Raw genomic sequence first — 27452 nt, forward strand, 5'->3', positions numbered from 1 at the left:
AATTTATCATTCCCCCCCCACCCCGTCACAACCTCACAATTTCACAACCTCACCACCTCACCATGTCCAATGAAATATTTACTGAAGTCCCAGTTGTAATGTAAGGAACACAGCAGCCAATCTGCACACAGCAAACCTTCACAACAGCAAAGCCATAAGGATGAGATAATCCATTTCAACCATGTTGGTTGTAGGTAAATATTGGCCAGTACACATGGGGGAAGAACACCCCTGCCCTTCTTTGAAAGAATGCAATGGGTTTGTTTAGTTTCATCTGAGACGGAAGATGGGGTCCTCAGTTTAAATTGTCCCCTGAGCACAGCACCTCCAGGAGTGCAGCACTCCCTCAATACTGCACCGGGAGTGTTATCGTCAGGTTGTGTGCACAAGCCTCTGCGGTATAGGATTGAACACACAACCTTCGACTGAGAGGTGAAAGTACTACCCACTGCTCACACACAGTATTATACACACATTTCATGGTGATGTTCTGATAATGTAGGATTTGCTGAGACACTCAGTTTTATACAAAATCAGAGTTGGTGTCCTTTTAAAGCTGGTTTTTCACATACATAGAACATTACAGCACAGTACAGGCCCTTCGGCCCTCAATGTTGTGCCGAGCTATATTCAAACCTAAGATCAAGCTATCCCACTCCCTACAATTCTGGTGTGAGTGAGGTATCTGACTGAGGTATGAGGTATCTGAGTGAGGTTTTCATTCTGTAGGGCGATCCAGGGGAGAGATAACAAGCTGAAGCCCTTCCAAGAAGCAAAAACAGGAAGCATTTTCTGTGTAAAAATCAAATTCCTGCACGTGTAGAAAATAAATCAGAGTACAGGGAACTCCACCCGCCCCCCCCACCCCCCCGCCGGTGCAACACAGCAGTGTCTAACTGGACAGCACCGTGCTGCTGGACTCACGGACCCTCCTGTGTCACTGTCTCATGTCAGTATAGTGCCTGGGGTTGTTGGGGTGGGGGGGTACGGGGGCCTCCTCCCCCCTCCCCCCCCCCCCCCCCCCCCCCCAGTGCCACACAGCAGTGTCTATCTGGAAAGCACCGTGCAGCCATCACAACAAAGGCCTGAAATTTGACCCGGGCTGGAATGCATGGAGAGGCCGGAGGGGTTTATCCTGATGAAGGGGCAATGTAAGAGGAGGGTTGTGCAAGGGGGGGGGGGTGGGGGTGGTGCAAGGCAAGAATTCACAACGGCACATGGAGGAGGAAGGAAGTGGATGAAGAAGATGAACAATGGAGGGCAGAGGGAAGACCAAGGACAGGGGAGCTGGCCCCCAACACGGCTGTATGAGTGGGAGGGGGTCAATGGGATCCCACTTCGTTCATCTGGAAGGGGATGAATGAAGACTCCAGGGGCAGTGGGTAGAGGTCCAAGTTGGGCCTGGGCACCTCGCAGGGTGATGGGCTCTGGGGGAGGGGGTGTTGAATCAGGGAACAGACTTCCTCCTGAAGCTGCAAGCCTTTTCCCTCTGGGTTGCTGCTCAAATGACTCTCCAAATGCAGAAACTGGTGTGGGATCCTGCTATTCTGGCCAGCGGGAAAGGTGCTGCCAGAGCCACCCACCACCAAAATGGGAGAATTCCCCCCTCAGTCTGTGCTGTATGATTCTCCTAAAAGCTCACCATCAATTGTTTAATAATTCTACAATGTGCAGTATCTCTGTAGGAAGATTTATTTGCATTTTAACAGGGTTTTCCATGGCTGCAGGATGTCCCAGAGTGTTGTACCGTCAATTAGAAACCCTTCACAGCCAACATGACTGACACTAGAACTCAATAACAGCCTACTTTTGTCAAGACTGCTGAAAAAAATTAACACATTTTCCCATTTTAATAGGTGAGGCTTGCTCTGAGCATCATTGCTTGACAACTTGTGAAGGTAACATTGCTGCCAATTTAGATTAAAAGCTGAAATCCACGCGGTGCTAGATAAATGCAAAACCCAATATAGTATTTGTTAGGGCCAACCCCAATAATAAAAACACAAAGTGCTGGGAACCCTCAGCAGGTCACACACCGTCCCCAGAGAGAGAGAAACAGAGTTAACGTTTCGGCTCATAGACTTTCACTACATCTCCATCATCAATGTTATTATCACTAACATACCAGCAGGAAGTAAAACTTCCACTCAAAATACAAGACGTTGTATGACATTAAATCAGGAAAAACAAAAATAAAATCTTCTGGTTCACTGAAATTTGAATTTGGACTGAATAGTTTTAAATGTCAGATTTACAACGGGATTCAGTCAGTCACAGCATCAAGAAGTTCATGTGGAACATCAGTTATTACAACAGAAGTTATGAGGGAATAAATATTACTGTGGGCAAATGCAAACTACTTTTGGAATTATAATGATGAAACAATTTTAATGACAATCGCAGCAGGCGCTGAGAAATTTTCACATTACCCCTGAGCAATATGGGATCATATAATACAAATTACAGCACATAAGAACATAAGAAATAGGAGCAGGAGTAGGCCATCTAGCCCTTTGAGCCTGCCCCGCCATTCAATAAGATCATGGCTGATCTGTCGTGGCTCAGTTCCACATTCCCGCCCTCTCCCCATAACCCTTAATCCCCTCTCTTATCAAAAACCCATCAACCCGCGTCTTAAAAATATTTAGCGAGGTAGCCTCCACCACTTCAACGGGCAGAGAATTCCAGAGATTCACCACCCTTTGAGTGAAGAAGTTCCTCCTCAACTCCGTTCTAAACCGCCCCCCCTTTATCTTGAGGCTGTGCCCCCTAGTCCTACTGTCCTTTCTGAGCGGGAAGAGCCTCTCCACCTCTATCCTATCCATCCCATTCATCATCTTATATGTCTCAATGAGATCTCCCCTCATTCTTCTAAACTCTAACGAGTACAAGCCTAATTTATTCAGCCTCTCCTCATAGCTCAACCCCCTCAAAAATAGGCCATTCAGCCCACTGGGTCGATGCTGATGTTTAGAACCTATGAGCCACCTTTTCATTTCTCCCTCATGTGTTTATTGACACGATTTGCCTCAGCAGCTTCCTGCGGCATGGATTTCCACATTTTCAGCACACTCTGTTTACCAGAGTGTGTAAGGAGACCAAAACTGAACACAGTACTCAAGATATAGTCCCATCAATACGCAATACAACTCGAGAAACATCCATTCCTCTTTCAATAAACACCAACATTCCATTTGCAAATTTCTGCTTGAATTTTCCATTGGGTTTATTAATGACTATTTTTGTGATCCTCATCCTGCTTTCAAGCATAAGTTTTAAAGTTGATTTATTAGTCACAAGTAAGGCTTACATTAACACTACAATGAAGTTACTGTGAAATTCCCATAGTTGCCACACTCCGGTGCCTATTCAGCTCAATGCATCTAACCAGCACGTCTTTCAGATTGTGGGAGGAAACGCAAGCACCCAGAGGAAACCCACACAGATACGGGGAGAATGTGCAGACTCCACATAGACAGTGACCTGGGTCCCTGGCACTGTGAGGCAGCAGTGCTAACCACTGTGCCATTGTGCCGCCCAAGTGGCAGCATCTTCCCTTTGTCTGTCTGATCAAACTCTGTCATAGCTCCCTCAGCCTTCTCTTTTCTAGAGAAAAGAGCCACAGTCTGTTGGGTTGCTCCTGATTGTACAATCATTCAGCTCGGGTCTCAGCCTAGTAAATCTTTATTCCATGTCAAATTCCATATTGGAATTAGGAGCAGGATTAGGCCATTTGGCCCTTGGAACCTGCTTCATCATTTGATAAGATCATGGATAATATGATTGTTGCCTCACCCTTATTCTCCTGTTCACCCCCCCATCCCTCTGCCTAACCTTTGACTCCCTCGTTAATCGAGAACCTATCTAATTCAGTCTCCAATGCTCTCTGAGGAAAATAATTTCATAGGATCATGCCCTTCTAAGGGAAAAGATTTTGTCTCAGCCCTGTCTTAAATAAGAATCTCCTTATTTCTGCACTGTCCCCATCTAGACTCTCCCACAGGGAGAAACATCCTCTCAGATCCACCCTGTCAACTCATCGCAGGATGTTATTTGTTTCCATAACATCGCCTCTCATTCTTCTAAACTCCAATGGATGCAGTCTCAACCTGTCTAACCTTTCCTCATGGGATAACGCCTTTGTCTCAGGAATCTGCTGTGTGATCCTTCTCTGAACTGCTTCTAATGCAAGGATATCCTTTCTTACATAAGGAGACCAAAACTGAACACAGTACTCCAGATATAGTCCCATCAATACCCAATATAACTCGAGAAACATCTAACCTTTCAATAAACACCAACATTCCACTTGCCTTCCTAATCACTTGCTATTACTGCACACTAACTTCTTGTGATTTGTGTACCAGAATGTAGAACCTTCTGATGTGCTTCCATATCATTTTTATACCATGGAGACCAGAACAGCGCACAGAATCCCGAGTGTTGTGTCACCAAAGTTCTCAATGAGTTAAATATATATAACTTCGGTTTGAAGTGACAATTTGAATCCCTCCAAAATTATTAATAATAAAAACTATATTAATAGCTCATTCCATAGAAGATCTTTGTAGACCTAACTGCAATTAATAAATTTGTTTCAGTTTTACTGAGGGGTGCTGGCCCATTGGAATCTGAGTGGATGTTTTGGCATAAGTGTTTCGGAAAGCTAGAAAGTCCTTCATTTTATTCACAGATTGTAACAGTTCAGAAGAATATGGTATGTTCCTTCACATTAAAATGTTTAATTTTATTAAGTGGCAACTGGATGCTATCCAGAAGACAGCCCTGAAAGCAATTTTTGTTTTTAAAAAGAGGCTTTTAAAACGTTCCAAGATGCAATGTTAGATGAAATATGCATACATTTGCATTCTTCATATTGGAAAATGCATAACACTCTTCCCACTGACAACAGTTTGAGTAAATCCAGATTTCCTCACCTTGTTACCCCGGGCACTTTATCAGGAGAAATTGCCTTGTCTGCTTTCAGTTATATTAATGGCAAATTCTACAGTCTACTCTGCAAATATTGGGAGAGTTTCGTCAAGGTCAGCAACCCTTCTCGTCTTTCATATAAATATTTGTGAAGTGCATATTTATTCAGTGCGCTACTGATAAATCATTAAATTGAAACTTGTTAGAAGCTAAGATTTATTTTAAAGAATGATATAAAATCTTAGTCTCGATGGTTTACATCTTGCTTATGTCAGCGGTGCAGCAGACACTAAGAGGTTTTGTTATCACTGCATTAACAATGTTTACGTTTCCAGGGAGGCAGTGTTGGGAGATATCTGAGGCACACCTGGAAAATTGATCTTGAAAGATCAGTTTAGAAGGAATGGGGAGTTAGGGCCTAGTACAAGGTCATGGACTCCCTGCCTGGTACCCAACTTTCAGTGATTGAAGTTACCAGAGAGGTATGATTACACACTCATTATAAATGTCACCAGAGCATTGCCCAGATTGTCCCGGGTATGGTAATGTTATAGCTTTGATTTTGACCATCTGTTAAACCTTTCAAAGCAACGTATCCTGCTGTACATTAAATTACTCAGACAGATGTAGACCCAGAGGTGGCCTTGCTTTGTCACTTTGCTGACGTGGCAACTGCAAAATATATGACTCACGTAATTGATATTTTGTCCCTAGCTGACTAAGAAAGCATCTGACTAAATGGGGATTAGTATTCTCTCTTTCCCTCTTTATGGTTCATCCTTAAGACAAAATGAATCACCACTTTAATTATCTCAATAACTAAATACCCTGTTAGAAACGCATCCTGTTAATAACAATAAATGGGTGTTATGGGATTAGTCCTCTGTTCGACTCCCTGCCTGACACCCAGTTCTATTGACGAATATTGAACTCAGTACTGGGCAGCAAATGACAACACCCAATTTCTGTTACTGCCCAGCATGAATGTTTACCCCTTTGCTTTCATCGTAAATCTATCACACACACAAAAAGCACCTCATATTCTCCACCAGCACCTGCCTGATAGGTTGCAATATCCTGTTGATCAAAATGTAAGAGAGTATTAAACCAGTCAGTTGAAGAATGGTTTCTTGTCTGATTACTCATGAGATGGAAACAGAGAGTTATAATAATGGCAAAGTACTCAAACTGGGGGGGGGGGGCGGGGGGGGGGGAATGTGGTGAGTGGTGTCCCACAGGGAGCTGTCTTGGGCCTCAATTATTTACAATATTCATCAACGACTTGGATGATGGTATGAAAATTCAAATATCCACATCTGTGGGTGAGACAAATTGGACAGCATTATAGGTGGTGTTGAAGACAGCATAAAACCACAACAGGATATTGATAGATTGGGTAAATGGACCAAGCTATGGCAAATGAATTTTAATACAAGCAAGTGTGAGGCTATCCATTTTGGATCAAACAAGGATAGATCAGGGTAATTTTTAGAGGGCACAAAATTAAATTTAGTAGATGTCCAATAAGAATTGAAGGTTCAGGTGCCTTAAAATGCCACAAACAGATGCAGAAACTAGTCAGGAAGGCCAATGGAATGCCGGTGTTCATATTTAAAAGACTGTAATATTGGGATGCAGATGTTATGCTGCAGTTATACAAAACCCTAGTTAGAAACCGTCCCCCCCCCCGCTTAGAATACTGTGAGCAGGTATGGGCCTTAGGAAAGGCATTTTGGCCCTAGTGGGAGTTCAATGCAGGTTTTCAAGAATGATACCTGAACGTCAGGGGTTAAGTTATGAGGTGAGAATATACAAATGAGGCCTTTATTCTCTCAAATTCAGAAGGTTGAGGGGTGATCTGATAGAAGTCTACAAAATATTACAGGGAAGGACAGGGTGGATAAAGATAAGCTGGTTCCAGTAATTGAAGACTCTAGAGCCAGGGGCCATAATCTAAAAATTAGGTCCAAACCATTCAGGAGAGATGTTAGAAACACATCTACATGCAGAGAGTGGTGGAGAGTTGGAACTCTCTTCTTCAAATGCCGGTGGATGCTAGTTCAACTGTTAGGTTTCAGTCTGAGATAGTTTAATGAGCAGGGCATTGAGGGATATGGGCTGAGGGCAGGTAGATGGAGTTAGGGCATAGATCAGCCATGATCTTATTGAATATCAGAGTGGGCTCAGGGGACTGAAAGGACTGCTCCTATTCCTATGTTCCTAGACAGCAATGACTAATTAATTCATGGGAGATTTTACTCTCGGCCTTATGCTTGGGGTTTTGGATGGAACTTCAAGTCACATTCTTTCATTTCAACAATTCCATTCCCTGGTGGAAATTCCACCCGTCTGTTTTTAATCAGCATCCAGGCTGATTTGATGACTTCAAGTTTTAACGTCCATGACCTCAATAAAATAAAGAAGGGCTAAAAGAAGGAATGTGGAACATGTTCTGTGCTTTGCCCAGGCCACCATTCATTCATAGAATCATAGATTCCCTACAGTGCAGAAGGAGGCCATTCGACCCATCAAGTGGGCACCAACAACAATCCCACCCAGGCCTTATACCCGTAACTCCACATATTTACCCCACTAATCCTTCTAACCTACACATCCCGGGACACAAAGGGGCAATTTAGCCTGGCCAATCAACCTAACCCCCACATCTTTGGACAGCTCATCCAAAGGAAACCTGTGCAGACATGGGGAGAACATGCAAACTCCACACAGACAGTGACTGAAGCAGGGAATCGAATCCAGATCTCTGGCGCTGTGAGGCGGCAGTGCTCACACTATGCCACCCCAAATTACACCGAATATCATTTGCTTTACATTAGATTTTACATTCTGTCTGCTAATGAGAATTCTATAAAATTACTGGCATAAATTACTATTGGCAAAATCAGCAGAGCAATGTGCGTAAATGTCATTTTTCAGAAATAGTTTCATTCATGTGAAAACGTACATTTCTAATTGTAGTGATTGTCCCTTTTACCTGGCAGGAATGAAACCTCGATAGGACAGGGGATGAGGCTAGTTCATTGCGCTGGGGCTGTGCTGACACCTGCAATGGTGGGGTTTTCCTAAGCTAGAATAAAGGATCAGGGTAGTCAATGAGGTAAAACTGAGGTTTTCCCTGAAGTAATTTTTCAAAGCCATCTCGGTTTTTTGGCTAAGATGAAGTGTTAGATGGAGTCCGGGAGAGGATGCGATATCTCATCCTGTCAGTCTGAATCTTGTTTGTCCCTCACGTGGGAACCGTGATTGGATTTAATTTGAATTGGGTTAAGGGCAACACAACAGATGAAAGGTCACCTGGCTGGGGCGGGGGGGGGCCAATTCAGACTTAGAATGGGCAATCACCCCAGGGAGTGGAGCCCTCTTAGACAAGGAAACCTGTAAGCATCAAACGATAGCTGGAAGGCTGCTAAACAATTCTTACTAATAAAGGTTTCTTCATGTTCATTAATGGAGTGCATCTTTACATTAATATAAGTTAATTTGAAAAAAAACTCACAAAGGTGATTAAATGAATCCAAAAAAATCTTTTTCTACCATTGAAATTGCTGAGACCAGCAGTGGCTAATGTCTTTCCACTAACAGGATGACATTTCTGCCCATTTAATGCTGTACATCTTACCATAAAGTCCGTGAAAGATTTTATCCAGTTGAAATGTTACTTTTAATATCTTGTGAACTTTACCCTGTACTCGTCCTTTAAAGGGCACTGCGATCATGAGAAGTCAGACAAACTACTTTTTGTTAAAGTTCCATGTGTTACTTTCATCATTTGGAAGTCGTTTAAAACGTAATTCACATGAGTGGTGCAAGGAAAGAAATGTGATGGTGATTTAGTGCAAGTACAATGCACAGGGAGCTTTAAGGCACTTTAAACTAGTAAATAAATATCGAATGACCAGGCATTAACTGGATTAATGGTTTTACGGTTTATGTCAGGTTTATTTGTTTGGACAGAAAGCATATTGACCTCGGAAGGTGTATGGAGAAGTAGATCCAGATGTTTTAATTTTACCTGTGACACATCAGCATTGCTTTGAAACTATACAAAGAAACATGCTTAAATGTTCTCTGGATGATTTTAAAAGCAAGTTATAAACAATAAACTAAAAGTGACTTATTTCAACAAACTAGAACAATGTGAGTTGATTGTATTTCTCGCATTGATAGAATTTGGCAACAAGAATAAGGAAGTTATGTTTGTGTGGAGTCAAGTTTAATGGTCAGATTTACACTGGAGCCTTTTGGACCCCCACTGGATAGATGGAAATAGTTAATAAAATAACAGTAAGAATGTTAATACTTTTGAAAGTTTTAAACATAAAGGACTGGTTAAAAATGACCCTGTGGAGTATAGGCTGCAGGGAATTTGATGACCTAAAAGTTTAAATACTGACTGGAAGAGTAGATTCAGAGAATGCACTAAAACATCACTCGTAATAAACACACACCTTCCTGTTGAATATAGCTGTGAGGGCTTATTTAATTTCTTAAAGCTAAAGTCCACCATTTCTTATTACTGAGGTCCAAAAGACTGAAGATGGACAAAGGCGAAGGTTTTGAGTTTGTATCCAGTTCTGCTGAAGAGTCATGCTCGATCTGGAAATCTGTACTGGTTAGGCATTTGATCTCAATCTTTAGCTTTGAATTTGATTTTTAAAAAATGTGTTCTTTCACAGTTTGTGCGCTTTGCTGGCCAGGTCAGCCTTTAATACACATCCCCAACTGTCCTTGAGGTGGTGGTGATGAGCTGCCTTCTTGAACCTCTGCAGTCTATATGCTGTAGATAAACCCACAGTGCTATCAGGGAAGGAGTTCCAGAATTTTAACCCAGCAACACTAAAGGGACAGTGATATATTTCTAAGTCAGGATGGTGAGTGGCTTGGAGGGGAACTCGCAGCTGGTGGTGTTCTCATGTGTTTGGCCTTCTAGATCAGGAGTCTTCAAACTACAACCTGCAGGCCACATCCGGTCTGCACTGGACCACATCTGGCCCGCAGCAAGTAAATTTTATTCATTCATTTATAAGATTAATTTTTTTCTTTGGCCCATGAAAATGTGTAAAATATACATCGTGGCCCTCGTACTGAAAAGTTTGGAGACCGCTGTTCTAGATGGTAGGTGGTGATGCGTGAAGTTTTTTCTCTAATTCTTTTCAATCTCTCCCAGGAGATTAGATGATTGAGGGTGGCTTCAGGATAAGTGGAGGGAAAGGGAAAGTGGCTGGGAAGAGTGGATGGTGATGTGACTGGTCACAATGTTCCAGCCATGGTTCTTTCCCTGAATCATAAAATCCCCACAGTGCAGAAGGCCATTTGGCCCATTGAGCCTGCACTAATATCAACCTCACCAAGGCCTATCCCCTTAACCCTACATTTTTACCCTGCTAATTCCCCCGACACTAAGAGACAATTTAGCATGGCCAACCAACCTAAGCCACACATCTCTGGAATGTCCATATGTTAGTCACTTCAAGTGTCAGCTATGGTTCAGTAGGCAGCACTTTAGAATTATAGAAACCCTACATTGCAGAAGGAGGCCACTTGGCCCATCTGCACCAGCACATGAGAAACACCTGACCTCCCACCTAATCCCATTTACTGGCACTTAGCCCATAGTCTTGAATGTTATGATGTACCAGGTGATCCAGGTATTTTTTAAAAAATGTGAGGCAACCTTCCTTACTAAGGGGCAATTTAGCGAGGCCAATCCACCTATTCTGCACATCTTTGGAGTGTGGGAAGAAGCCAGAGCACTCGGAGGAAACCCACACTGGCACGGGGAGAAAATGCAAACTTCACACAGGCAGCAACCCAAGGCCAGAATTGAACCTGGGTCCCTGGAGCTGAGAGGCAGCAGTGCTATTCTTTCAAAACAGAATCCAGCAGTGGTCAAGCTGCACCCCACAAAAAAAAAAGCACAGAAATCTGGGCTTGTACTTTACTCCACCACCGAGGGAGTGCTGCACTGTCAGTGGTGCTGAATCTCAGATGAGCTGTTAAACTAAGGCCCAATCTGTCCCTCCAGGTGGACATAGAAGATTCCACAGCAACACTCTGATAAGAGAACCAGGAAGTTCTCGCCAAAATCTTTGCCAATATTTATCCCTCATTGGATACTGCTTAAACAGTTTATCTGGACACTATCTGTTTGTGGGAGCTTACTTTGCACAAATGGTCTGTTGGGTTTCCACAGCATTGCAACAGTCACAACTCTGCAAAAGTACTTTATTGAGTTGTGAGCGCTTTGGGGCATGCTGTGGTCGTAAAGGGAGTGACAGAAATACAAGTCTTCCTTTCTTCAACATTCAAACTGTTCCTGAACAATCCGTGCTACAAAAAAATTTTTGCAGTAGTTTTCTTGGGGAAGATCAGTTTGACTGAATCGTTCTTGCGTCTTGATCCACAACTCAATTTTGGAGTTAAGGCACCCAACGACAAGGCAATTGCATCAAACATTTTTTTAATCATGAAAGGCAACATGGTTTTAATTTTAAAGAATGATTTATTAAAAAATTGCGGTTGGGAAATACCAGAGGAAAAGATTCCTTGACTCTCAGTTTAAAAGGTTTCACTTAAGTTAATCAGATATAACAAAGTTCACCTCTCAAAATAAAATTACTGTTAGTAATTATTTTTATAGTTCAAGATTGTTCAAGACAGCAATGAACATTAAATGGCTAGAATTTATAAGAACATAAGAAATAGGAGCAGGAGTAGGCCATCTAGCCCTTCGAGCCTGCCCCGCCATTCAATAAGATCATGGCTGATCTGTCGTGGCTCAGTTCCACTTTCCCGCCCTCTCCCCATAACCCTTAATCCCCTCTCTTATCAAGAACCCATCAACCCGCTTCTTAAAAATATTTAGCGAGGCAGCCTCCACCACTTCAACGGGCAGAGAATTCCAGAGATTCACCACCCTTTGAGTGAAGAAGTTCTTCCTCAACTCCGTTCTAAACCGCCCCCCCTTTATCTTGAGGCTGTGCCCCCTAGTCCTACTGTCTTTTTTGAGCGGGAAGAGTCTCTCCACCTCTATCCTATCCATCCCATTCATCATCTTATACGTCTCAATGAGATCTCCCCTCATTCTTCTAAACTCTAACGAGTACAAGCCTAGTTTATTCAGCCTCTCCTCATAGCTCAACCCCCTCAACTCCGGTATCAGCCTAGTAAACCTCCTCTGCACTCCCTCCAAGGCCAAAATATCCTTGCGCAGGTGCGGCGCCCAAAACTGCACACAGTACTCCAGCTGCAGCCTCACCAATGCCCTATACAGCTGCAGCAAGACCTCCCTACTTTTATATTCAAGCCCCCTCGCTATGAAGGCCAGCATCCCATTTGCCTTCCTGACCACCTGCTGCACCTGCAAGCTGGGTTTTTGCGACTCATGCACAAGGACCCTGAGGTCCCTCTGCACCGTCGCCTGCTGCAGTTTTTCGCCACGTAAGTAATAGTCCTTCCTACCATTCTTCCTACCAAAGTGGACCACCTCGCACTTGCCAACATTAAATTCCATTTGCCATTTCCTGGCCCATTCGCCCAGCCTATCTAGATCCTTCTGCAGACTCTCCATACCCTCCGCACAATTTGCCTTTCCCCCAATCTTGGTGTCATCAGCAAATTTCGACACCCTACACTCGGTTCCCTCCTCCAGATCATCTATATAAATGGTAAATAGCTGAGGCCCCAGCACCGACCCCTGGGGCACCCCACTAGTCACCAACCGCCAATCCGAATAGCACCCATTGACCCCCACTCTCTGTCTCCTATTTGACAACCAATCCTCTATCCACGCTAACACCCTACCCCCAACTCCATGTCCCCTGACCTTCTGCAATAACCTCTTGTGAGGTACCTTGTCAAACGCCTTCTGAAAATCCAGAAAGACCACATCCACCGGCTCTCCTCTATCCACTGCCCTAGACACATCCTCATAGAACTCCAGTAAATTTGTCAGACACGACTTCCCTTTAATGAAATCGTGTTGCGTCTGCCCTATCAAGCAATTCCCTTCAAGATGCCTCGCAATTTCCTCCTTAATGACGGATTCTAACATTTTACCTACCACAGACGTTAAACTAACCGGCCTATAATTCCCCGCCTTTTGCCTGGCACCCTTCTTAAACAACGGCGTAACATTAGCCGTTTTCCAATCTTCCGGCACTTCCCTGGAATCCAGCGACGTCTAGAAAATAACCACCAAGGCATCCACTATCACCTCCGCCATTTCTTTCAGAACCCTCGGATGCATTCCATCCGGTCCTGGGGACTTGTCCACAATCAGCCCCTCCAGTCTGTCGAGCACCACCTCTCTAGTAACAGTAGTCATTAAGACCCTCCAGTCCTACCACCTTTCCATCGCTAACACCCGGCAAATTATTCACATCCTCCTCCGTGAAGACAGAAACAAAAAAGTTATTCAAGACCTTGGCCATATCCCCATCCCCTACCACTAGGTCCCCTTTCTCATCCTCTAAAGGACCAACGTTCACCCTAGCCAGCCTCTTCCTTTTTATATATTTATAAAAACTCTTGCTATCCTTTTTTATATTAAGTGCTAGCCCAGCTTCATAGCTTCTCCTACCCTCCTTTATCAACTTCTTTGTCAATCTTTGTTGACATTTAAACCTTTCCCAATCCTCTTCTCGCCCACTGCTCTTAGCTACTCTAAATTCCTCCGCTTTTAATTTAACACTTTCCTTCACCTCCTTCGTTATCCACGGCTTATTACCTCTCCTCCTACGGTCCTTTTTGACCATCGGAATAAATTTCTGCTGAGCACCAAGAAAGATTATCAGGGACCTGGAATAATTTTAGGGAAACGTTCCCTCTCCTTCCATCAGACATTTCATAAAAACCTCTTCCTTTTCTACGGTTCTCAAAGTGAATTCACACTGCCTAACTTCGTAAAAAAACCTACAAAATACTAGACAAAAAAGACCAATGTCCAGTTAGTTCACCTTGATCATCCTGGGAGTCACATGATACAATAATAATGGAATTGTTGACTAATCACAATGATCAATCTCCATTGATTAATCTACAATAAAGCCAAAGATATGAGGTGAGTTATAAGGAGAGGCTAGATAGACTGGGACTTTTTTTTCCCTGAAGTGAGAGAGACTTAGGGGTGATCTTTCAGAGCTCTATAAAATAGAGAGGGGCATAGATCAGCTAGATAGTCAATACCTTTTCCCAAAGGGAGGGGAGTCTAAAATAGAGGGCACAGGTTTAAGGTGAGAGGGGAGACATACAAAAGGGTCCAGAGGGACAGTTTTTTCACATAGAGGGTGGTCAGTGTCTCGAATGAGCTGCCAGAGGCAATTTTGCCTTTTAAGAAGCGTTTAGACAGTTACGTGGATAAGATGGGTACGGATGGATATGGGTCAAGTGTGGGCAGTTGGGACTAGCTTACTGGTTGAAAATAAATGGCAGCATGATCATATTGGGCCAAAGGGCCTGTTTCCACGCTGTAACCCTCTAGGACTCTATGTGAGGGGAAAACTCATTGGCAAAAATATTTTGGTAATCAATGGTCCAAAGTCACCTGTCTTCTGAGAGTATAGCTACAATTTAAATTTCTCATATACAACCATGGAATTATAGAATTTTGCAGTGCATTAAGGGGCCATTTGGCTTTTCAAAAGAGCTGTCCAATTAGACCCCTTTCCCCATTCTTGCTTTAAAGTCTGAATTTTTGTTTCATTTTCAACTCTACTTCAAATTCCTCTTTTGAAAATTACCAATGAATCTGCTTCAGGTTCACATTCCAGATCATAATTCACTGTGTAAAAATAATTCTCTAATTCTCCTCCCTCATTGGTTCTCATGCCAGTTATCCATGCCCTTTGACTACCTGTCCTGCCAGTGGAAATAATTACTCTTTTTGCAATGCTGAACACCTCCATTAAATCTCCCTCTAACTTTCTCCGTTCAAACAATAATGGCTTCTCTGGTCTCTCCGGTCTCTCCACATTAATAATGTATTCCAAAATGTTGTATTCCAAATATTGGCAACGTAGATGGATAAATTAGTTAAGGAGGCATATGGCATGCTCGCCTTCATTGGTCAGAGCATCGAGTATAAAAATTGGCGGGTCATGCTGCAGCTGTATAGAACCTTAATTAGGCCCTGTTTAGAATATTGTGTACAATTCTGGTCGCCACACTACCAGAAAGATGTGGGTGCTTTGGAGAGGGTTCAGAAGAGGTTTACCAGGATGTTACCTCATCTGGAGGGTATTAGCTATGAGGAGAGGTTGGATAAATTTGGATTGTTCTCACTAGAATGGCAGAGGTTGAGGGGGTGACCTGACAGAGGTTTACAAGATTATGAGTGGTGTGGACAGAGTGAATAGTCAGAAGCTATTTCCTAGGGTAGAAAAGTCAAGTACTAGGGGACATAGGTTTAAGGTGCGTGGGGAAAAGTTTAGAGGAGATGTGTGAGGCAAGCTTTTCACACAGAGGGTGGTGAGTGTCTGGAACTCTCTGCCCGGGGAGGTGGTGGGAGCAGGTATGATAGTGGCATTTAAGGGGCATCTAGACAAATACATGCATCGGATGGGAATGGAAGGATACGGACTCCGTAAATGCTTGCGGTTTTAGTTTAAGCAGACATCATGGTCAGCGCAGGCTTGGCGGGCCGAAGAGCTCGTTCCTGTGCTGTACTTTCTTTTGTTCTTTATCTTCTAAAGAAAATCCTTCAAATTTGAACATGAATAACTCTTCCACCAACTCCCTGATCCATAGACTGACAATGTGCTCACTAAAACTATTGTTAACACAGATCTGGTTTTGCAATTAGTCCCTTCAAGTGTCTGTGTCTTCTTGCTTCTTTAATTCTGGATGAGGTGAAACACCAGGTCTAACTCATTTTGGATCATAAAAAGAGCAATGCTCTCCTCTCTCAATATTCTCCTTTCCAGTGAGAAATCGCTCAATTTACATGGTCACTCCTCATGATCCAATCATTTAAACACAGGTAACAATAAACAGGCAATTAATAGCAAAATATTGCAGTGGAAATCCAAAATAGAAACAGAAAGTGCTGGATAAACTCAGCAGGGCTGGCAGTGTCTGTGGAGAGGATAAAACACAGCAATTGTATTTTCCTTTCCATAGATGCTGCCAGACCTGCTGAGTTTATCCAACACTTTGTCTTTGTACAATAAACAGACATCACCTTGATGCTCCAAATAAGGAGAGTATCACCTGTGTCATAGGAGGTTTCCACAGCCTATTTGTAACACTAATAAATAAACATTAAATAAACTCAGAGATGACAGGCAGCATGGCAGCCCGGTGGTTAGCACTGCTGCCCCACAGCGCTAGGGACCCGTGTTCAATTCCTGGCTTGGGTCACTGTCTGTCTGGAGTTTGCACGTTCTCCCCGTGTCCACATGGGTTTCCTACAGGTGCGGATTAGGTTGATTGGCCACCCTCAATTGCCCCTTAGTGTCAGGGAACTAGATAGGGCAAAAGCATGGGGTTATAGGCAGAGGGCCTGGTTGGGATTGTGGTCGGTGCAGATTCGATAGGCTGAATAGAACATAGAACATAGAACATTACAGCGCGGAACAGGCCCTTCGGCCCACAATGTTGCGCCGACCAGTCTTATTTTTAAAAAAAAACATTGACCCACTAATCTAAACCAATCCCTTTTCGTCCATAAACCTATCCACCAATCTCTTAAACACCCCCAAACTAGGCGCATTTACAACTGCAGCAGGCAGGGCATTCCAGTCCCTCACCACCCTCTGGGTAAAGAACCTGCCCCTGACATCCGTCCTATAACTACCCCCCCTTAATTTAAAGCCATGCCCCCTCGTGCTAGCTTTCTCCATCCGAGGAAACAGGCTATCACCATCCACCCTATCTAAACCTCTAATCATCTTATATGTTTCTATAAGATCCCCTCTTAGCCGCCTTCTTTCCAGTGAAAACAACCCCAAATCCCTCAGTCTCTCCTCATAGGACCTCCCCTGCATACCAGGCAACATCCTGGTAAACCTCCTCTGCACCCTCTCCAAAGCCTCCACATCCTTCCTGTAATGTGGGGACCAGAACTGCACACAGTACTCCAAGTGCGGCCGCACCAGAGTTGTGTACAGTTGCAACATGACGCTGCGACTCCTAAATTCAATCCCCCTACCAATAAACGCCAAGACACTGTACGCCTTCTTAACAACCTTATCTACTTGATTCCCAACTTTCAGGGATCTATGTACACATACACCTAGATCCCTCTGCTCCTCCACTCTATTCAAAGTCCTCTCGTTAGCCCTATACTCAACACATCTGTTATTCCTACCGAAATGGATTACCTCACACTTCTCCGCATTAAACTCCATCCGCCACCTCACGGCCCAGCTCTGCAACCTGTCCAAGTCACCCTGCAAACTTCGACACCCTTCCTCACAATCTACCACACCTCCGACTTTGGTGTCATCAGCAAACTTACTAATCCACCCAACTATACCCTCATCCAGATCATTAATAAAAATTACAAACAGCAGTGGCCCCAAAACAGAATGGTCTCCTTGGGCACTGTAGGATTCTATGGTCTACAATCAATTCCTGCATAGTACATCTTTATTTAATGCTGATAAAATGACACTTGAACGTGTCGACAATGTTCCAGCTGCTGGGGTCAGCGGTTTTGAAACCAGTTCTGTAACATCTGGCTAACAATGTCATCTTTCAAACCATATGTTCTTGATTCTGCCATTTATAAGTTTTCCAATCATGAAAAGTGAACTTTAAAATTGGTTTACATCCAGTAAAACCCAGAAAATGTCAGTATGGGAACACACAGCAGCTTTGCTTTTTACTGTCAGGGAGCACTGCATTTTCACTCAGCGTCGATGAGTAGCATCGATTTAACAGAACCACAAAGCACAGGAGGAGGCCATTCAGACCGTGCCAGCACTGTGAAAGGTCTAACCAACGCCACCTCCTCTTCTTTCCCTAGAGTCCTGTAAGGCTTGTCCTTTTCAAATATTTTATCCAATTGTCTTTTTGAAACAAAAATAGAAAATGCTGGAAAATCAGCAGGTCTGACAACACCTGTGGGGAGAGAATAGAGCCAGTGTTTCGAGTCAGGATAACCCTTCAACAATAGTTCTATTCTCTCTCCACAGATGCTGTCAGATCTGCTGAGATTTTCCAGCATTTTCGTTTTTGTTTCAGATTCCAGCATCCGCAGTATTTTGCCTTATTTTACTTCCACCGCTTTTTCAGGCAAAGAGTTCCAGATCACAACATGCCACACAAAAAAAAACACCCTCCACTTCTTTTCTCAATCACCTTGAATTTGCATCTTCTGATTACTGACCAGGGCTGGAACTTTCCAGCAGTTCACGCTGGTGAGATCTTCTGGCCACACTGACAGCGCACTCCTGCCTCGGGTTTCACGATGATGAAGGGTTCAATAAACAGGAAACTCAGCCGAGAATAGTGGGACAAGAACATTCTGCCATTGCCCAATCTTAGCTTCCCACCACCATGAAACACGCTGTGGGGTCCTCCATAAATACCACCCCAGATCTTCCAATCAAACTGTTCAGAATTGTGAATACCTGTAGCAAACCTCCCCGTACTCTTTGCAATAAGGAGAACAATCACAGCTTCTCCAGTCCCTTTGCTCTGGGACATTCTGTGCATTAACTCCATTTATATAATGCTTTCTGAGAAAGGGTGGGAGTTACGTATATCATTCGTCCTTAGGAAATCTCTGCTCCAAGATAACAAGATATGATTCAAATATACCAGAAACAGTAATGACACCTCTGATGTAACACAAAGCTTTATTTACTTGCTGTGTCTAGATCCAGTTTTCACAATGTCCCCCTGGCTGACCTGCTTCCTACAGACAAGAAACTTGAGTGAATCTGAAAGGCTTCTGCCTATCTCACCTGTTCAATCCCTGTGCTCCCAACTTTAAATTAGCCTCTGATCCACCAACTGATTTTTAATTCTCATTTGGTTTTCAAATCCATCCATGACCTCACCCATCCTTCAGTCCAAGAATCCTCAGATCTCAGTGTCCAGGCTCACCTAATTTTGGCCTCTCCCTGATTCCATTTGCTCTGCCATTGATGGCTGTTTTTTCAGCTAGCATCCTGAATATCCTCCCAAAACCCCTCCACCTGTCCACCTCTCTCTTGTCCTTTGATTCTCCTTAAAACCTACTTCACTGACCAAGCCTTCTGTCAACCAATACCCTTCTGGGTGGCTCAGTGTCAAATGATGTTCATGTGAACCCCAGATTTCAGTGGTGTACATGACTTTTTTTTAGAAAGATAGGCATTGTAGTACAAGGGTCAGGCACGTAAAAGGTTATGACATGGAGATGCCAGCATTGATTTGGGCTGGGCACAGTAAGAAATCTCAACACCAGATTAAAATCCAACTGGTTTATTTGCAATCACGAGTTTTTGGAGCACTAACTCACCCGATGAAGGAGCAGTGCTCCGAAAGCTCATGATTCCAAATAAACCTGTTGGACCTTAACCTGGTGTTGTGTGACTTCTTTGTGTATAAGGTGAACATGGGACTGAGTACAGCACATAGTGATGCCAAAGAACATGTAACCTGCACCTAAGGGTGGACAGAGCAGTATGTACAAGCAAGCTTTGAGACGGCTTTAACCTTGAACCCATCGCTATATATTTACATATATATAGTATATAGAGCATAGATCATAGAACATTACAGCGTAGTACAGGCCCTTTGGCCCTCGATATTGCGCTGACATGTGAAACCAATCTAAAGCCCACCTAACCTGCACTATTCCAATATCATCCATATGTTTATCCAATGACCATTTAAATGCCCTTAATGTTGGTGAGTTCACTACTGTTGCAGGCAGGGCATTACACACCCTTACTACTCTCTGAGTAAAGAACCTACCTCTGACATCTATATGTCCTATATCTATCACCCCTCAATTTAAAGCTATGCCTCCTCATGCTAGCCATTATATATTTATACATACATATGTACACATACACAGACAATTCTTGCAGTTCTTAAAATATACAAATAACTTCCTTAAGACCATGAAGACTATTATCATTAAGACCTGTTTAAAAGAGGTCACTCTGTCTGGGAAGATCGCTCTTCTCCAGAGGTATTCAAAAAGCTCTAGGAATATTAACAAATATAAGCACATCAGACTGTGTTGTTTGCTAATTGATTTTGAAGATAGGCTTTAAGTCTGTAAGAGGAATATTGCTTGAATTGAAACTCATAGGAATAGATTCGCAGTTAAGAATTGTATCTTGTCATAAGACCATAAGATATAGGAGCAGAATTAGGCTATTCGGCCCATCGAGTCTGCTCTGCTATTCAATCATGATTGATATGATTCTCATCCCCGTTCTCCTGCTTTCTCCCTGTAACTCTTGATCCCCTTATTGATCAAGAACCTATCTATCTCTGCCTTAAAGACACTCAATGACCTGGCCTCTACAGCTCTTTGTGGCAATGAGTTCCACACATTCACCACCCTCTGGCTGAAGAAATTTCCCTCATTTCAGTATTAAAGGAGCGCCCCTTTAAAGGGTTATGCCCTTGCTTTTTAGTCTAGTGGAACCATCCTCTCCATGTCCACTCTGTCTCGGCCTCTTAGTATTCTGTAAGTTTCAACGAGATTCCCCTCATCTTTCTAAACTCCATTGAGTATAGATCCAGACTCCTCAACCGCTCCTTATATGACAAACTCTTGTTTAAGTATTGTTCAATTGAAGGTTAAGCTAATTCATTTGTTGTAATTAAACTGTGTTGTTAATTAAAATTTGTTTTGATAAAAGCTTCCCAGTGTGTCAGTAGAATCATGCCTGGTGTGAAACACTGAAACATCTTATCCTCACACTAATGCCAAAACAGAAAATTTTAGTCTGGCTTCATAATATACCTTAGGGTTTCTGATCTTATGCCCTAACATACTGATCCAACTGCCTACAACAGGTATATGGAACAGAAAAATGGAATTTAGGAGCAGGAGAAGGCCATTCGGCCCTTCAAGCCTGCTCTGCCATTCAATATGACCATGGCTGATCCTCTATCTCAATGCCATTCACCCACACTCTCCCCCATTCCCCTTGATGCTTTTAGAGTCTAGTAATCTTACTCTCTCCTGAAATATATTCAGTTTTTTGGCCTTTGCAGCTTTCTGTGATATTGAATTCCACAGGTTCACCACCTTTTGAATGAAAGTATTCATCCTCATCTCCGTCCTAAATGGCCCACACTGTATCCCGAGACTGTGACCCCATGTTCTGCCCCCTCCCCACTGCCAAGGGAAACAACATCCCTACATCCAGTCTGTCCAGTCCCATCAGAATTTTATAAATTTTCTTCATAGAACAAATCTTGTTGGAAAATAAATGTTCTGAATCTACAGAATTGGAAAAATAAGTTGTGTGAAAATGTCAATAAAATAAGCTGTGGAAAGATATCTTACAGCATAATAAACTTATTTAGGCTAATTTCCCTGATAAATATGGATGCAGGAATCTAAAGTGGGTAACATTAACAAGGTTGTGTGTGCAGATGTGTGCTTTATTATAACAACTCTATTGTAACTAACTAGCCAGAAAATTTTAGTATATTTTGGGGATTTGACTCCATTGTCACATCATCAATGGTTAATCTCAAATCAAGTGTTTAAAGAGGTGATGTTGTAAAGTTTAATAAGCCAGCTATTCAAACTTGGCACACAGAACTCATTGAGAAGCTTTGCTTTGTGCTACACAGATTTGATCATCTATATCTCGACTTGCAACGTTCAATCATGCTCCGAACTAGATATTCCACTGAGATGAGATTAAGGGGTGATTTAATTGAGATGTTTCAGATGTTTCAAGGGTTTGAAATAAACTATATTTTCTTATGGAGGGGGGGAGAGTTGAGGGGGAAAGGGGAGATAGAAGGGGCAGATTGGTCACAGAGGAGAGTCCACAACAAAGACATATAAAAGAGCCAAGCCATTCAAAGGGGATTTCAGCAATCACGTTTTTCGCACAGAGGGTAATGGGAATCTGGAACACTCACACCCAGCCACATCAACGCCACTCCCTACCCCCCACACCCCCAAAAAAATGCAATCGAGGCTGGGGAAGTCAACTGAAAAATTTGAAACTGAGGTTGTTGGATTTTTGATCTGTAAGACTATTATGAAAAACAGGATTAAAGCACAGGTTCAAGGGGCTAAGTGACATCAACGTTCCTCTTCTACCTCTGATCTGGGAGACCACCCTGTTGTAGTGAACATAAAAGGGCGTACCCTAGGATGATAAGCCAGACCTAGTGAAACAACACTGGGTTATCTACAAGTGCTCACACTTATAAACAGAATGCCTCAATGTTTTACAGACACATTATGGAACAAAATTTAGTTGTGAGTCACAGAAGAAAATATTCAATCAAGTGATTAAAACTTTTGGTCCAAGAGATAGGATTTCTTAAAGGAGGAAGGAGGGATTGTAGAATGATAAAGACAGAGTGGAGAAGATTCTAGAATGTATGAAAGTGGCATGATGGCACAGTGATTAGCATTGCTGCCTCACAGCATGGTTTGATTCTGGCCTTTGGTGTGGAGTTTCCCATTCTCCCCGTGTCTGCGTGGATTTTCTCCAGGTGCTCCAGCTTCACCCCTAGTCCAAAGGTGTGCAAGTTAGGTGGATTGGCTATGCTAAATTGTCCCTTGGTGTCCAAGGATGTGTAGGTTAGGTGGATTGACCATCATAAATGTGTAAAGTTATGTGGATAAAGAGGCAGTTGGGTCAGTGATTTGCTCTTTCAGAGGGTCTGTGCAGACTTGATGGACCAAATGGCCTCCTCTACAGCAATGGGACTGTATTAAAATAAATAACTAGGAAGGTAAGGGCTTTGTCAATGTTGGAGTGATTAAAATGTTCAGAGTGGCAGAATTGCTGCAGTACAGATGTCTGGGGATGGGGTGGGAGACATGTTGTGAGACTGAAGGAGATATCACAGACAGAGAGATAGGAGGCCATGGAGGGACTTGAAACAAGAATCAGGAATTTAAACACCAGTTGTTGCTTTACTGGAACCTGAGTAGATCAATAAGCACAGGGAAGATGGATGAGGGGATATTGGTTCAAGTTACGGCATGCACAGTAGAGTTTTGAATAATCTTAAGTTCTCAGATATGGGCAACTGGCCAGGGGTGTGTTAGAATAATCAAAACTAGAGATAACAAAGGAACAGATGAAGGTTCCAGCAGGAAATAAGCTGAGGGATGGGCTGAATTGGACAATGTTAATGAGGCGGATATTAGCAGTTTTAGTGATGGATGTATGGTAGGAAGCTCACCTCAGGGTCAAATATAAAATCAAGCATGCATATACTCTGGTTATTGTCAGATAGTTTTTAGGAAATGTTGAGGACCAAAGACAATGGCTTAAACATAGTAAACAACAAATGCAGTACGTTATAGACAGAGCTATGCAGCCCCACAATCAGTGGATTCGATCACAGCTCTGACACCCTACAACATTCCACTGAGAATAATTAGACAACTAAATGGAGAAGCAGACTTCAAAAACATCCCCATCCTCAACATAGTGGAAAGCAGAAACCAAGGACAAGGTTAAAGGATTTATAAAGCGTCTAATGAATGATTACATTTGACCTTCCCCTGAAAACCACACTATCACTGATGGTGACACTCAGCCTACTCAGTTTGCTCCAGATGTTATTAAGAAGGGGCCGAGAGCACTAGATGCAGCAAAGCCAATGGGCATTGACAATGATCTGGCTTTGGTTAATAAGCTCTGCAGTGCGAAACTAGTCACGCTGTCGCAGTCAAACTATCCCAGTGCAGTTACACCAGCATCTATCCATTAATGTCAAAAATTGCTCTGGAATATCTTATCCACAAAAGGAAGGACAAGTCTAATGGGAGTAATCTTTGTCTAATCAACAATCTTCAAGGTGATAGGAGACATCAACATTAGCATCATGGGACATATACTTACCAATGCTAGTTGTTGGCATTATAATGCTCAGTTTATATCCTGTCAGTCTTTTTACATTTATGAGCTGGACCTGATGCAAAGCTTAATGTCAGAGGGAAGCTGCTCTTAATATTAAAGAAACATCCAACCATGGCAAAGAGCCTGAGATTGATTGAAGCCAAGGGTTAAAGATGCCAATGGTTGGTACCATGTGACATAAAGCACAATGGTTATGGCTGTTAGAAACTGGTCAGTACATCACCAGGCCCAACATCCATTCCTCTGTGCATTCGTCAATGGAATGCATTGTAACCAACTGTGACAGCCCCTCTCTGACCTCCAGCAACAGAAAGAACAAGATTAGCAAGATTATGGGAAGACAATCACCTCCAAATTCACCTCCAAATCAGTCCCCATTCTATCTTAGACATTTGATGTTCCTCCAGCACTGCTGGAATGTTCTCTTGGAACTGCCTACCTAACAACATTGTCAGCACCTTGTCAGAATGTGAACCGAGTAGAATACAATCTCAGGACAATTACAGATGAATCATTAAAAACGTCAGCATCACCCACATTCTGGAAACAGCTTTTTTTTTTAAAACTAGGTTGCAGGGCTAAGCAACTTCTAAAGTGGGGACTGACATAAACACTAACGAATGGAAGAAAAAAACCTGCATTTATATAGCACCTTTCACATCTTTGGGATGTCCCAAAGCGCTTCAAAACCATTGAGGTACTTTTAAAGAATAGTCATTGCGCTGGACCTGATCACAGAAGGCATTCACAAACAGAATTGTTCTGTATAAAAAATAGACAGAGGCAGAGGTGCGGGGGGATGTAATGGTCACTTGTAGGGAGTGTAAATTACAGTTCAAGAAACAGCCTGAATGGGAGGCGCATGCATTGTCTAAACTCTTGTATGGTGTAATGGAGCGACTATGTTTATGGTAACAGGCATGTTATGTGTCATAGGTAACCGATCTCTGACTTTTTGAAACATTGGCCCCAAGATAAATGCAACTTATCTTATATTTGGAGGGACCGTTGAGTGGCCTGTTGAAATTAATTTTGTAAACTAAAAGCGAGACTAAACCCGGAAAACAAACAGGAAAGCTCCTACTATTCGATTCCTGCCACTTGCTGAGAAATCTATTAAAAACATTATGACTGGAAAACACCCCCAGGCACCTTAATATTTTTCACCAATAAAGATTTTAACTCACACAATTAGGCACCCATAATACCAACGTCTTTACTTTTATTTTGTAATGAATGCACCTCACTTCCCAATATAGCCAGGCATCCTGGATTAAAAAGCTACGGGGAGCAAATTATTTTGAACGCACAGACTTTTAACAGAAACTTAAAAAAAATATTAACCACTCCACACTTAACCATAGTGATTGAAACGGTCGGCTGTCTGTTGTTCAAAAAATTAAAGTGCATTTCTTGAGATAATCACCCTTACGCAGCTAAGCTTGAGAAAATCCGGACTCAGCTGAAACAAAAACATTAGCAGTGAGGAGGGTTTCAAACATGCTTCTCGGGGCTCAATGTGCAGACGCTGTAAAGCAGTCTTACCTGATTTTGTCAAATAGTAAAGGTGAATTATCAATATTCCCAGTAAATCCATGTCCGCAGTTATCCAATCACCTTCACATCGCTGAGATCTTATTCCCTCAGTCCGTTATCTCAGAGTGTGAGCTATTGACACCGTCTCCTTACTCTGTGCGCTGTACAATCCGCAGATGGACAAGTTTAAAAGAGGGACAGGAAAAAAAATACTAATAAAGGACTCCAAGTTCGCTGGTCATTCCCAAATCCAGTTAGAATAAGGCGGATTCGAGGTTATTCAATGCCGGGGAGTCGGTGGCTGTTCCTTTTTCCTGTTTCCTGTGAGAATGCGAGAGGATTAGGCAGGAGTTACAGCTCACACAGACAAATACTCTGGGAGTCTTGTAACTATCAGCAGCGCCGCGGGAACCCCCATCAATAAAAATCGCAAACGCTGCTCTACCCAACTGTACATGTGGGGGGATTATCATAAAAGGAAGCAGAGATCATTCAGGTTTTATCAGGGGAGAGGTCCCTCCCTCACATTAAAATGAAAGAGACAAAGGAACTTAGCACAAATAATTAAAACCTAATTAAAAATCACAACGAAAACAATCAGCTTGAAAAAACTATCAGTATTTTAAAAATACTTTCAGATATGTCTCTATCAAAACTTTCCGGTCTTGGCTTTTAGCTACAGCGCTTCAAGTCTGTCACATGCTGTGTCACTACTCCCTATAACTCTTTCCCCCTCCACCCATTCTCCTCGCCAAACTTATTACCATACAACAGTTTATGGAGTTAGAGAAATAAAGTACGGACTGGACCATATTATAAAGTATTGATAATTGGATTCAATCAATTGGATAGCACCCCAATAACATACCCAATGATTCACTGTGCTCAAGCCGTTAAGAGATGGCTTCAATCATGTAATTATTGTCGGTAACACACACAGTCCATCACAAGTTGCTGATGCAAGTGGGAGTGTAAAACTCTGATAACGATACCAGCTGGCAACCTTATCTTCCCTGCAAAACAACATTTTCCTTGCAGATCAATATACAGTAGTATTTTCCAGTTGTCCTCTTTAATTGGAAACTAAAATAACTTAATGAAAAATCAGTTACGAATAAAATTGATAATATTCAGCTTTCTCAAAGTAGTACAGAATTCTCTTATGACATAATTACAATGAAAATGTTAAAAGGTTGATAGATTATTTTGCTTTGCATTCAAAACCAAGGAGAGTCAATCATTTTTGACTAAATAGCTCTCTTTTGTTTCATATCACCTGTAATATTTATTAATCCAGGAATCTGATTTTATTGTAAGTTTACTTTCTCTCTAGCTGAGCAGTTGGATAGTGCTGGCATCTTTCTGGAAGCTTTCACTGCCTAAATAATGATAGCGATTGTTGCACTCATTCGAGAGGAAGGGCAAGTTCATCGATAGAATTCAGTTAACCTCTCAAGAAACAATGTACAAAAATAACCTAGACTACAGTTCTATAAGTATTACAATGCTGATTCAGCCAACTAGATGGTCTGTAAGGTAATTAATTGGCCGAGGTCCACTAGGGATCAAAGATATCTATCCCATTAACTGTGAGTCGTACAATGATTACCATTTCAGATTGGGAGGAAGATACTGAGAAAATTAGCTCCCTAATCTCATTTTTGAAGAACCCTGGGAAGTGGGATGCGCATCTTTCCCACTTCCTTGCTGTATGATCTCATTTTCCCCAGCAGCCCAGTAGTGTTTTATGAAGATCACTGATATATTTGTGTTTGATCAGAGTGCATTACTCCCGTAACCTCTGTGGCCTTTGACACAATTGGCCACATCATCCTCCTCCAGCTCTTCTCTGTTGTGCAGCTGAGTGAGACTGCTCTCCAGTTGTTCTACTCTTAACTGTATGATGACAGGGTTGCCCGTGATGACTGTTCTTTTCCTTCTACG

The 27452-nt window shown here is 42.6% G+C and overlaps 1 protein-coding gene across 2 annotated transcripts in view; it reads right to left on the reverse strand.

Moving 5' to 3' along the window:
• Positions 1–26438, reverse strand: part of tek (TEK tyrosine kinase, endothelial) — a 76784-nt gene extending 50346 nt beyond the window's left edge. Inside the window, exons 1-2 of one of the 2 annotated variants that reach the window (XM_080188315.1) lie at positions 26377–26438; positions 25518–25829 (exon numbers count right to left, since the gene is read on the reverse strand). In XM_080188315.1, coding sequence (XP_080044441.1) covers positions 25518–25569 — 52 coding nt within the window. In that variant the 5' untranslated portion in view covers positions 25570–25829; positions 26377–26438. Of the gene's footprint in view, positions 1–25517; positions 26115–26376 lie in introns of those variants that run through there. The other variant, XM_080188316.1, reaches the window with a different exon arrangement.
• Positions 26439–27452: the final 1014 nt, after the last annotated feature.

This window comes from Carcharhinus amblyrhynchos, chromosome 5 (genome assembly GCF_965287045.1).
Source record: "Carcharhinus amblyrhynchos chromosome 5, sCarAmb.v2.hapA, whole genome shotgun sequence".
Taxonomy (NCBI): domain Eukaryota; kingdom Metazoa; phylum Chordata; class Chondrichthyes; order Carcharhiniformes; family Carcharhinidae; genus Carcharhinus; species Carcharhinus amblyrhynchos.